This window comes from Chiloscyllium plagiosum, unplaced genomic scaffold (genome assembly GCF_037043375.1).
Source record: "Chiloscyllium plagiosum isolate Xiang-an unplaced genomic scaffold, Cpla_swu_hap1 HiC_scaffold_2, whole genome shotgun sequence".
Lineage (NCBI taxonomy): Eukaryota > Metazoa > Chordata > Chondrichthyes > Orectolobiformes > Hemiscylliidae > Chiloscyllium > Chiloscyllium plagiosum.
The window spans coordinates 47,710,524-47,724,470 of NW_028270140.1; the positions used below are offsets into that span (position 1 = coordinate 47,710,524).

General features: G+C 39.8%; 1 protein-coding gene across 1 annotated transcript in view; it reads left to right on the forward strand.

Annotated features, from left to right (window-relative positions):
- The window catches only part of ric1 (RIC1 homolog, RAB6A GEF complex partner 1), a 218,438-nt gene that overhangs the window by 160,133 nt on the left and 44,358 nt on the right, over nt 1–13,947 (forward strand). Inside the window, exons 15-17 of the mRNA XM_043715245.2 lie at nt 2,536–2,625; nt 11,592–11,752; nt 13,262–13,400. Coding sequence (XP_043571180.2) covers nt 2,536–2,625; nt 11,592–11,752; nt 13,262–13,400 — 390 coding nt within the window. The remainder of the gene's footprint in view (nt 1–2,535; nt 2,626–11,591; nt 11,753–13,261; nt 13,401–13,947) is intronic.

Here is a 13,947-nt window from a genome sequence, read left to right on the forward strand (position 1 = left end):
ATGTAGGGAAATGTGTAAAAGTAATTTGAAACTTCTTAATCTCCAAAGAAACTTGGGTACATTCTTATAAGGAAGCTTTGAGGAAGGCAAATAATATGTGAACTTTTAGTGCTGAGACCAAGGTTTGTGAAAATTGTACAGGATTTTAGTAAGACCATATCTGGAATGCTGTGTGCAGTTTTGGTCTCCACATTTTCAAAACGATATGCTTGCATTGAAAGCAGTGTTGCACAGGTTTCCTAAATTGGTCCATGGGGTGAAAGAGATTGCTTGTTGTTTTTGATTAAAGGTTGAGTAAATTGGGCCTGTACTTTCTGGAGTTTGAAAAATAAAAGTCGATCTCATTGAGAAATGCAAAATTTTCAAGAGGTTTTGTGGAATAGAGCTAAGAAACTGCTTTCACTGATCGAGGGTGGGGGGAATGGTATCCAAACATGGGGCAACATCATGGTGTCTGAAAATTTCAGAAAAGTTACTTCACTGTCTGGAATTCTCAGCCCTCATGGTTGTGGCTGTTAATAAATTGTATTTGAGTAAATTTAAGAATAGCGTACGGCAAAGTTTTGGTGTTTGGGTGATTCAAGGGATATGGAAAGTAGGCAGAAAGATGAAATAAAGTTCAAGGTCAGCCAGTACATTTGTACTGAGAGTGCGATTTTAAATAATCTTAGTGTGAGGTTTCTTAAAATTGCAGTTGGACTGATCAAGATGCATATAAAATCTCTTATCTCTGGCTAGTTTGGGAAGAGCGGGAGTACAGGACCTGACTCAGTGGTTTACTGGCAGATAAATTACCACTTGCATAATTCCAATGCAATGAAGTGATTGGTGTATACTGTTCACTTCACTGCTTAGGGCAATAAACTACTTGTGTTATAACAAAAATGGAAATTGTTGGAGCAACTTAACCAGTCTGGCAGCCAACTCTAATGAAGTGTCACTGGACTCTCCTTTTTCTCTACAGATGCTGCCAGATCTCCTGAATTTCTCCAATTTCTGTCTTTGTTTCAGATTTCTAGCATTCACAGTTCTTTGTATTATTTCATTGTATTAAAGCTTGTTAATATCAGGCTTTGTGTTGTTTTTATTACCTTTAAGTTTTGAAGGTATCAATCTTAATATCTTTATTAGTAACAAGGTATGGAATCTTTTAATGTAGCAATTCAGGTTTTGCATTCTATAAGTATCCTTTTAAAAACTTGCTTGAATGTGCTGCAGTGAATTTCAGATCTAGCCTGCCATCATTAGTTTCATAGATATTTCTAACTGTTCAGAGATGTTATTACAGCCATCTGGAGCAGATGAGACTTTAACCAGGCCTCTTGGTCCAGCGATAGGGATACTGTCACTGCACCACTAGTGCCCCACAATCATTGTCTTTATACATTTCAATAATTTTTTTAAAAGTACCGAGCATAATTAGATTCAAGACAGTTAACAAGACTGACCATAGTGAGACTTTGACCTCTTTGGATTGTCAATTGTATGAAGGAGTATGGATGTGGGTTGATGTGGTTTAAAAGCATAAGAATGTCTCACTGACTCTCAAAAAGCAACAGCTGTAGTTTTCTTGAAGCTGTTGCCAGTTTCTCTAAAGATTTACAGCATAGCAATCTAGAGGGCAAAGGTATCACATTATCACCAGTATGAATAATGTTTTGCAGGTGAGTCAGATAAGATCAGTAAGATCAGCTTGCTTTTAAATGATGTACAAATTCCTAAAATTGTATGTGACAAGCAATTTTAAAAATTCAATTATAACGCCTGAAGCACATCAGCCTCTGTCTTTTTGATTACTTAAGTTCGTTGACACATTTTTCTATTATATTGATTGCCTAGTATCCCATTGGTGTGCAGATTGTGAAAATAGTCTCATGGCTTGACAAATATATACAGTATTCTTGTTTCATATTTTAAAAATTCTGTTGATTCCCTCTTACAGGGATTGGAGCTATCTGCTGTTTTCTTGTTTTAGTCTTTTTGGTTTTGCCTTGCCCATTAATACATTACAACAGTTTTAAGCTGCAGTTGTCTTTCTCCACCGCAATCACTAAGATTTCTTTCTTCCCCTTAGCAGCTCTTTTTATCTTTTTAGTTTATCCTTTTACCTTGCAATAACTTTTAGTTTTGTCTGTTGAAATTGCATTCTTTGTTCTTTGAAACTATGATTTGATTCTGGAGATCTCTTGATGATTGAGATTTATTTGTGTCTTGTACATGAGAAGATGTTCAGTGACTTAAGAGTGTTTGAATCTGTAAATTTTGTAGCGTTAGACTTGTTGCCATCTATAGCTATTTCTTCAAAGCTTTTTATGAACAAATAGTTTTAAACACAAGTCCTTTTTGGTGACTTCGACATTCGACATCCGTCAGAACGTAACAAGTACCGTTAGCTTAACTATGTTAAAACAAAACACCATGTTTGCCATGTATAAAGGAAAAGTATTTTAACAGTATTTAATCTAGATAGCAGTAATGTTTGTAAAACTAAATTATTCTGGTTACCTTTTCCAATCCATACATGTCTATTTTTAGGAACAGAATATGGCTGTGACTGGTGGTCTCGCATGGTGGAATGACTTCATTGTTTTAGCCTGTTATAATTTGGTCGACCAACAGGAAGAGGTAAGTGAAGAACCCTTATCCGGCATGCCCAGGTTTAAATACAATTGTAAATTGCAATAAAAAACAGAAAATTGATTTTGTAAAGTTATATTTTCTAATCCTTGAGTCAAAAAATATTGTCTAATTTAGTGTATACAGAGTAAAAGTGCTGGAAATTCTCATGAAAAAGGAGACCAACTTTGAACCAAAAAGTAGGGGGTAAACTTATCCACAAGTAATATTTTTTGAGGGTTAGAATCTACCCTCTTTCATATCTCACTACTTAAGTTTTTAAGTTGCTATGTCAACTGATCACAGAGTTGTCAAATAGGAAAATGTTCACAAGCCTCGAGGATCCATTCGCGCAAAGTTGTAAGCATTTCTGTTTTCTCTTTTGTTGAATGTCTTCCCTCCACTAATCTTCCAGATATTCCACTTTTTCCGAAGGCTATCCTTCAATGGTTTGTTTAAAGAGGCATCTAAAGGTTGAACAAGACTAGTTAGACTGCTGGGAATTAATACAATATCGTATTTTTGCAATCCAGCTTCAACAATATCTTCAATAAGATGTGATCTGCACATGTCCCAGATACACTATTCACAATGCAAAACCATTCTGAAGATATCCAAGTCACATCCTTGGTTCTGCTTCTCTCTCCAAAAATGGTATCAGAGTTTCTCCAGCATTCTCTGTTGTAATGCCTCATCGCAGCACCAAACACTGCTATTCTTGGAGTTGTCACAAAAACTAGATTTTATAAAAGTGTACAAGTTTCCCCAAACTGGACCCAGGTCGGCAGAACTCAGGGACCAAATTAATAGATTGTAGCTGCATGTAATGATTTATGAACCATGAATATTTTTAACTATAACTTAAAACTCTTACCTCCCCATCCCCCAATTCAATTGCTCCTTCACACACAGATGGGCACAAAAAAATGGATGATATGGACAGAATGGAAAGGTAGCTGAATGGTCCCTGTTTATAGGCTTTGCTGCAATGATCCTTTTGGCCTGTCAGGACTTGCTCCTCCATCTTCCTTCTCTGGTACTTTCACTCGCTTGCAGGAGGCACAGAGGGATTGGTTCAGAACTAAAAAAGTCTCTGATTTATTGGTTCAAAGCAACAGCTTACAGCAACTGGTGGAAGGAAATAAATTGGCATTCTTCAAATTACATTTCCTTTAACTCCATAGAGAAAGACATTGACTCACTTTCTAGAGGTCTGATGGCTTCTGACCAAACGTGCACACCCACATGAAAGCTAATCGCATTTATTGGCAGGCAGAAGGCTTTTGTGATCAACAACTCATCATCATTTCACAGACTAATGAATTACTTTTTGCTGGCCTCATTTGCAGAAGCTTGTCCATGCTGCTTAAGGAAACAATAATGTAAACAACATTTTTACCAAGAGACAGATAACTTGTTTTTAAAAAGTGCATTAATCCTTTCCACAGTTCTTGGCTTTAAAACAATCCTTTTCATTTTTCAATCCACAATTCGAAATATAAAAGAAAGTGTTTTGTTGCTCTTTTAGACTATCCACAATCTGTGTTAACGGTTTGGGTGAAGTCCAGTTGTAGTATATCCAAAATTTGCTGATAACAAAACTGGTTGAGAATGTAGTGTGAAGAAGATGTAAGGAGGCTTCAAGGGGACTTGGACAGGCTAAATTTATAGGCTAGAACATGGCATTTGTATTATTATATAAATATGTCTAAAGATATTCATACTGCCCAAGAAAGGTACTGATGGATTGGGGGGTACAGGTGTCTAAAGAGACCTGGATATTCATGAGTTCCCAAAAGCTAGCATGTATTTCAAGTAATTAGAAAAGCAAATGGTGACTGTTTTCCAAGGAGGATCTAAATCACGGGGTCACTTCGGGTAACCTTTATTGCAATTTTATTTTCAGTACAGCTTGATTTTCTCCAGAGCATTAAGGCACACACAAGTTTTGTAATGTCTTAACCTATACAGTTTAGATTTAGCATGCACACTCCTTTGTTTACTATTTGTCAGCAGCGCTGAGTTATCTCTTCGTAATTGGATCTTTGGTACAGCATCATATGCAGTTCAAGATTTGGAAATGCCGGTGTTGGACTGGGGTGTACAAAGTTAAAAATCACACAACACCAGGTTATAGTCTAACAGGTTTAGTTGGTAGCCCACTAGCTTTCGGATCGCCGCTCCTTCATCACAGCCACCTGATGAAGGAGCAGTGCTCCGAAAGCTAGTGTGTTTCCAGTTAAACCTGTTGGACTATAACCTGATGTTGTGTGATTGTTAACCTTATGCAATTCAAGTTTGCCTCAGCAATTTACTTGAAACAGTTTGACTGTTGATAGTCCTTAACCTGAATGAAGTATTGCTGCACTCAGCAACTTATTTCATGGTGTTTCCCATGCTATCACCTCCCTTCCTGAGGCTTTTCATAATGTATATACAAGTACGTTCCTATCCAGACATCTGCCAGCTGCACCGTGCCAACTGCGAGATAATGAGGATTGCAGATGCTGTCAATAAAATATGATGCTGGAAAAAGCACAGCAGGTCAGACAGCGTCCAAGGAGCAGGAGGGTCAATATTTTGGGCAGGACCCTTCTTCAGGACTGGAAAGGGGGCTGAGAAATAAGTAGAGGGAGTGGAGTGGGGTTGGGATGGCAATAGGTGATGCAGAATAGTGATAGGTCGGTGGGGAGGATGGAGCCGATAGGTGTGAAGGAAGATGGATAGGTAGGTCAGGTCAAGAGGCTGGTGCTGGATTGGATCTGGGATGAGGTGGGATGATTTGGAAACTGGTGACTTCAGTGTTGAGGCTGTGTGGTTATAGGCTCCCAAGGCAGAAGATGCAGTGTTCTTCCTTGTGGATGTCCATGTTTGGGCAGTGGAGGAGGCTCAGAATCGACATGTCATCGAGGGAGTCGGGGTGATGGGGGGAGGTGGTGATGGATGGCCACTGGAAGGTAGGGTTGGTTGGTGCTTATGGACCAGAAATGTTCCCTCACCTGTTTCCCGAGCTTGTGCTCGGGGTACTCCATGTTAATTGCCAATTAATTGGATACTTACCTATCACTTTAGAATATTTTAAATTCCTTATTAACCTCATTGCAGCAAGTACAAAAGAATATTGATTTTTGATAATTGTTATCAGTTCCAACAAAGTTATGTGGTTTGCTTACAAGTTGTGTCTTACCATATTTGCTAGGCATCCCTATCTTTACCCTTGGGTACCTTATGTGTTCAGACATTGGAATGTAGGTTGAACATTCATTTCTCCCTGTAATGATATGGAGTTGGTGTGGGGGGGGGGAGTGGAGCGGCTTTTATTGTCTGAGACTGGTTTGCTATCATAATTTTTATTTGAATCTTTTTCTGACGTGCTTTTGGTGATCAGTGAATCTATAACTACTTCAGAATCAATATCTATGATTATCTGAAGAATCTTAACTCTTAGTATTGTAACAGATTGTTTTAGTAATTCATTAGTGTAAAATGTTATCTGTGTCGTATGCGTAAATAACTGCGGCTGCACATTTTATCTCCGTTTAGTAACCTTGAATCTATGGGGCTACTACATTTCTACTTGTGAAGATTACATTAGCAGATATTTTTCCCAAGCACTCTTAACAACTGTCAGCCATGTTCTGCATTAGCCATGGGCAGCTGTTGGTCATTATCTGTTGCTTAGTCTTGGCATCCCTCACAGTGACCTTTGCTGAGGAATTTGAGTACACATGTGAAGATAGCTTCTGCAATTGCAAAGCTCCTTGATCAGACCACACCAGGAATAGTGTGTACAGTTTTGGTCTCCTTATCTAAGGAGTGACGTACTTGCTATAAAACAAGACTTCTAAACATGGGAATTGGAACCTTTAGTGGGGTCACAACCACTACAGCAGCACTGGCTGCTTATGAGCTTTAACTGACAGTGGTAGCTTCCCTACCTCTGGGCCAGAGACCCCTACCTAGCTATATGTATAACAGCTCCTCTTTCCTACTAACAGCACCCCCTTTTCTCTCAGACAATTTTCAAGCCTCAAACAGGGCCCCAAATGGGAAAGGCTTGGGAAGCACTGCCATTGAACAGAGGTTCACCAGACTATACCCTGGGATGTTGGGATTGTTTTATGAGAGATTGAGCTAGTATCAATACCCGCAGCTATTATGGCTAGCTCTAAGTCATTGTCTCCTTTTAGGCTTTTGGATAAGATGTTAAGCTGGGTCCAGTCAGCTTTTTTGGATGCATATGAAAGATCCCATGCCATAATTGCAAAGGAGCACACAGGAGTTATCCCTGGCAACCGAGCTAACACTCATCTTTCGACCATCATCACCGATAAATCTGTTTGTGCTTGCTGTACCTGAGTTGTCTGTGCTTTGAATTGTGGTTATTGTTGCAATATAAGCAATGTAAATGCAAATCTGCCTGCTCTTTTGAAGGCCAGGGTTTTGTTTTCATAGATCTACAAAATTAAATGATGTCAGTATTTCAGCTTCCAGCTCCCCCCATGGATCTGTTTGAACTAATGTGAGAGACAAAGGGTACAGGAGAATCTCTCAATTTTAACGAATACAAGGGGCTTGGAAGGTGAAGCTGGCTATCACTGTCAGTCGATATAGGAGTTGAGCAGAAAGCCCATGACTAGTTAATTATCCATGGTCTGAGAACTGAGCTTTCAACAAGAACTTGACAGTTGATCATCCAATTGTACTTCACGAAGAACTACAGAATGTGTCACTAACTAAGCCAGCATTTATTTCCGATCCTATTTGCACTCCAAAGTAATGCTGAATCACCGTTTTGCATTACCAGAATCTGTGTGTTGGGAGAGAAGTTCCAGGATTTTGACTCAGCAATAATAAAGGAATGATGACTTGGTTCTACCAATTCTAGATGATGTGTGGCTTGGAGGGGAACTTGCACACAGTAGTGTTCTCATTCATCTTTTTCTCTGGTCCTTTTAGATGTTAGAGGTCACACGTTTGAAAGGTGCTGTTGTAGTGTATCTTTAACGTGGTATACCCTGCTGCTAATGTGCATTGGTGGAAGAGTGATTGAGTGTTGAAAGTGATGGATGGGGTGCTATTCAAATCGGCAGTTATTCCAGATTAGCATTGAACGACTTGTTTTGTTGGACCTGTATTCATTTGGGCAAGTGGAGAGTCCTCCATCATGTCCCTGTATTGTGCTCTTTAGATGATAGGCAGATATTGGAAAATTAGGAGGTATGTGCCCTGAATTCCCAGTCTCTGACCTACTCTTGCATTCACATTTGTTTAAAAAGTTGCTTCTGGTCAATGGTAATTCGCCCCGCTGTTGCCAGTGGAAGATTCAACACTGATAATGCCATTGAATGTCAAGGGCAAATGGTGAATACCAGGAACTTGTGAGGTGTCTAGGTTACTTGCCAGTGATCAGCTCAAACTTGGATACCATCCAGGTCTTGCTGCATAGGGACGTAGACTGCTTCAGTATCTGATAATGATGCTGAACACTGGATAATAATCAGTGAGCATCCTCACTTTTGACCTTATGATGGAGGGAAAAGCATTGAAGCAAATGATTGTTGGGCCTAGGACGCTACCATGAGGAATTCCTGCAATGATGTCCCAGGGTTGAGATGCTTGACCTTTACAATAACTATAGCCATCTTCCTTCTTTTTATTTTCCTAGTCTCCAAATAAATAAACTTAACTAGTTTCATTACTTGTAGCTTGAAATACTGCAAATTAATGTCTGCACTGTTGACATCTCTCTTTTTAAAATGCATATTGTAAGGACTACATACATTTTATTTGGAAATATAAGCAAAAACATGGATGTTAGGACTGCTGCAAGCAAATAATCAAAGCAAAACAAAAGCAGAATAGTATGGTATCCATAAAAGCATGTGAATCATGGAAGAAGCTGGATTTGAGGCTTTTGTCAGATTAACTCGCCTTTAGGTTGCAAAATAAATTGCTCAGCAACAACATTGGGCTTGGTTTTCAGTAGCCCCTTGCCATCGACCTAAGATGAGAGAGCAGTTGTTTCAGACCTTCAGGTGCCTGCAACAAGCTAGATCCTTCCCTCCCTCTCTGAGTGGGGAAAAGAAATAATGCTTGAAGACTCTGCAAAGAAAAAAATCACTAGGTCCAGCTGCCCAGATACCAAATTGAAATTAGCCACAGTTGACAGCAATGTGATCTCATCATTAAAACTCCTAACTCTGAGAAAGTCAGCTTATTTTCGCCCATTTTGGTTTGAACTCTTGATCCACAGACTTTGTTGTTTCTGGGATATATTTTCCACCCACTCTGTTGTTGCAAAATTGTCTGTCTTGTCTCTTCCATTTATGAACTGTTGTGTGTGTTGCACATTCTTGGTTCCCTTCACTCAGCTTTGACACACAGGACAGACCCATATGGTGGCTTACTGGTGAGCACTGCTGCCTCTCAGCCTCCAACTCCAACCTTGGGCAACTGAGAATGTGGAGTTTGTATGTCCTCCTCAGTGTGTGTGTGTGTGGGTCTCCTCCAGTTGCTCCAGTTTTCTCCCATAGTCCAAAAATGTGCAGGTTGGTTGGATTGGCCATACTAAATTGCGTCGTAGTATCCAGGAATGTGCAGGCTGAGTGGGTTGGCCATGGCAGATGTAGGGTTGTGGGGATGGGGCGGTGTGACTTGAGTCTGGTCAGGATGTTTTTGGAGGATCGGTGCTGACTTGGAACATGAATAGACTCTTTCTGGACTGAGGGATTCCATGAATCTGAGATGGGTGTCAACTCCCCGAATCCAACTGACAAAGAACCCTTTGTTCATCTGTCCACTGCGTCATGCTTTAAGGATCAGTATTTTTAACATTTTTCACATACCCATTAACTATCCTTGATCTCTCAATGAGCAGTTTCCTCACAGGACAGGCCTTGGATTATTTTTCCATGTTTGAGAGGTGCCGGAAGACTGGAGGTTGGCTAACGTTGTGCCACTATTTAAGCAAGTTGGTAAGGAAAAGCCAGGGAACTATAGACCGATAAGCCAGATATCGGTGGTGGGCAGGTTGTTGGAATCTCGAGGGACAAGATGTATATGTATTTGGAAAGCTAAGGACTGATTAGGGATAGTCATTGTGCATGGGAAATCATATCTCACAAACATGATTGAGTTTTTTTGAAAAAGTAACAAAGCGGATTGGTGAGGTTAGAGAGATGGATGTGATCTATATGGAATTCAGTAAGATGTTTGAAAACGTTCCTCATGGTAGACTAGTTAGCAAAGTTAGATCACATGGAATACAGGGACATTAGCTATTTGGATGCAGAACTGGCTCGAAGGTCGAAGACAGACGGCAGTGGTGGAGGGTTACATTTCAGACTGGAGACCTGTGACCAGTGGTGTGCCACAAGGATCGGTGTTGGGTCCACTGCTTTTTTGCCATTTATGTAAATGATTTGGATGTGAATGTAGAAGGTATGGTTAGTAAGTTTGCAGATGACACCAAAATTAAAGGTGTAGTGGATAGCAAAGAAGATTAGCTCAGAGTACAACAAGATCTTGATCAGATGGGCTAGTGGGCCGTGGAGTGACAGGTGGAATTCAATTTAGATAAGTTTGAAGTGTTGCATTTTGGAAAGGCAAATCAGGACAGGAGTTATACACTTAATGGTAAGGTCCTGGGGAGTGTTGCTGAACAAAGAGACCTTGGAGTGCAGGTTCATCGTTCCTTGAAAGTGGTGTCGCAGATAGACAGGATAGTGAAGAAGGCGTTTCATATGCTTGCCTTTATTGCTCAATTGCATTGAGTATAGAAGTTGGCAGGTCATGTTGCAGCTGTACAGTACATTGATGGCAGACAATTCTGGTCTCTTCCCCAAAATAAGAAGGATATTGTGAAACTTGAAAAGGTTCAGAAAAGGTTTACGAGGATGTTGCTAGGGTTGGAGGGTTTGAGCTGTAGGGAGAGGCTGAATAGGCTGGGGCTATTTTCCGTGGAGACTGAGAGGTGGCCTTGTCAAGGTTTATAAAATTATCAGGCACATATATAGGATAAATAGGTAAAAAGGGCAGGCTCTCTGCCTGTATTCCTGATGAAGAGCTTTTGCCTGAAATGTCGATTTTACTGCTCCTCGGATGCTGCCTGAACTGCTGTGCTTTTCCAGCACCACTCTAATCTATAGGATAAATAGGCAAAGTCTTTTTATTCCGGGGTAGGAGAGTCCAAAGCTACAGGGCACAGGTTGAAGATGAGAGGGGCAAGATATAAAAAGGGCAGTCTTTTCACTCGGAGGGTGGTTCGTGTATGGAATGAGCTGCCAGAGGAAGTGGTGGAGGCTGGTACATTTACAATATTTAAAAGGCATCTGGATGGGTATGTGAATGGGAAGGGTTTAGAGGGATATGGGCCAAATGCTGGCAAATGGGACCAGACTTAGATAGGATGTCTGGTTGGCATGAACAAGTTGAACCGATGAATCTGTTTCCGTGCTGATGACTTTATAAAGGATATATGGTTTAAGTTTGTGTTTTAGTTTTCCTATTTTTTTTTAAACTTGGTGTCAGTTTCATTTGTCTTAGATAGTAGTCAAAATCGTACATTAACCATCCTCGTGATTAAGTTGGTCACATTTCACACTTCTGACTCATAGAATAGTGGGACTTGATTGAGCATGCACATTCCATCAAAAATGATCAAAAATTATTTTTTTTCCCCTAAGACTATTGGATGAAACTATTATTACTCGTAGACATCAGTGATAAATGATCTAACAATTTTAAAGGCTGGTTTGAGTAAATGTGCCCTTCTGCATGGCAACCAAAAAAATACCTTGGTGAACACTTTGCTAACTTACAAAGCTTGTAGGTTGGTCAAATGAGTTGCTGATGGCAATTTGATATGAGTGTTCTGTGTGCAAAGTTTATTATCCTTAGAATTGATGTTGAAATTTCATCCAAGTGTTGTTAAAATTTTGATATCCACTCTCTTTTTTTCTTTTATAAACCAGCTACGACTTTATCTCCGGTCTTCCAACCTTGACAATGTTTTTGCTCATATTACCAAAGTGCAATCAGAGACTTTGCTCATAAATGTCTTCAAGGACATGGTGATTTTGTTTAGAGTGGACTGCTCTATCTGCTTATACAGTATTGATCGAAAAGATGATGGGTGAGTAGTCTCCCAAGTTCTGGTGTTTAATGCTGTTCTCGAAAGTTAGGTAAAACCAAGCATGTGAACTATTGAAACATTGGTTTGTGGTTGGAACAGTCACACTGTTGTGACATAACCAGGTATTACACTCCCTGTATTCAGTTTAGGCAATCCTTTTAAAGGGATTTTAATTTAATTGCTTTCAAACTATGTTTAATCATAGTCTAGCATTACAAATTTACATAATGTTTGAACAAATGCAGCTGCTGGTAGCCAATCCTGTCAGGAGCTGTGTAACCAGAAAGTAAAAATCTACCTCAACTATATTTTAAACATTATTTTACAGTACAAAATTGATTAGTCAAGAAATTACATTTTGCCTCAATTATTCGATTAGATTAGATTACTTACAGTGTGGAAACAGGCCCTTCGGCCCAACAAGTCCACACCGACCCTCTGAAGAGCAACCCACCCAGACCCATTCCCCTACATTTACCCCTTTACCTAACACGATGGGCAATTTAGCATGGCCAATTCACCTAACCTGCACATTTTTGGACTGTGGGAGGAAACCGGAGCACCTGAAGGAAATCCACGAAGACACGGGGAGAATGTGCAAGCTCCACACAGACAGTTGCCTGAGGTGAGAATTGAACCCAGGTCTCTGGCACTGTGAGGCAGCAGTGCTAACCACTGTGCCACCATGCTGTCTAAATTATGTTTGGAACTGTCTTCACAAAAGGCTGTGGATGCTTGAGAGAAACCTTTGCCAAGCAAAGGTATTAAAGGGGATGGAACAAAGGCCAGTATATGGAGTTCGGCTGCAGATCAATTATAATTTCAAGGGACAAGGGACTGAATGGCCAACTGGCACTCCCGTGTTTCTGCGATTTGAAGTACATCAAGTAAAGCTTTTCACTGTACATTAAAACATTCAAAGACAAAGGGTCATCTTTCATTCTGGTTTCCTTCAGTTATATATGGCCTTGTGGGTACTCCATCACAATGAGTGGTGAAATGGGCTCAATGAGCAGAATGGTCTACTAAGTTCATGGGTTTTTTTTGAAAACCCAATGAGAACTTTTTCTATTTACAGGTTTTGTATCTGAGCCTGAGTGGGTAGCATTTTACTGATCTTTTGGCTAACATATTCCTTTAACTATGAAATCATTGCTAGAAAACATATTTCCTAAAATATACAGAACTTCTATACTCTAGATCCTTTGAGAGTAGTTCAAGAAGCTATTTTACTATTTGCAAACAATGGAAATACATTTGATGAAAAATGTCAATGGTACATTAGAGTGTAGTCTTCTAAAGACTAAGGCATAATGTTTGATAGGGAATTTCCTGTATCCCCTCACTGTTGCTGATTATAGGTGAAATAAAAGCAAATATCTTTTACCAAATGCGAGCAAGTTTTTCATTGACTATGTATGAAGAAATTAAGCCATTTAGGAGTATGGTTTTTAAAGTTGGAAAGATTTACAGTTTTTAATCTGATTTTTATTTTTTCTTAAACTTTAGTCCTAATCCCACTGCCAGTGTTCAAGTTCTTCAGGAGGTATCCATGTCACGTTACATCCCACACCCTTCACTCGTGGTATCAATAACTTTGACCTCTGTGAGAACAGAGACAGGCATCACCTTGAAAATGCCACAGCAGGTACCAGATGAAATGTATGCAATTCTGCTGCCAATATTTTGTGTGATTATTAATAAAGGTCGACTTTTCAGTCTCATGTTAATTCCTTTATTTTACAGTAAAGTACAGGATAGTCCAAGATATGCAATTGGGATTAAATTGTTTCTTAAATGCTAGAGTTTGCATTTGGATTACTAATATTTGGGTTGAATCAGTAGCCATTGAAATAAGGGGAGGCGAACCCTAGTGGTATTTTTGCTGGACTATTAATCCAGTGACACAGACAATGGCTGGGGACTGAGGTTCAAATCCTGCAATGGAAGATGGTGGAATAAAAATGTCTGAAATTAAGAATCTACTAATGACCATGAAACCATTGTTGATTGTCAGAAAAACTCATCTGATTCACTAATGTCCATCGGAGAAGGAAATCTGCCATCCTTACCTGGTCCTGAAGAAGGGTTACACCCAAAACATCGACTTCTCCATCACCTGATGCTGCTTGCCCTGCTGTGTTCTTCCAGCCTCCTGTCTGTCTATTTTGGATTCCAGCACCTGCAGTTTTTTT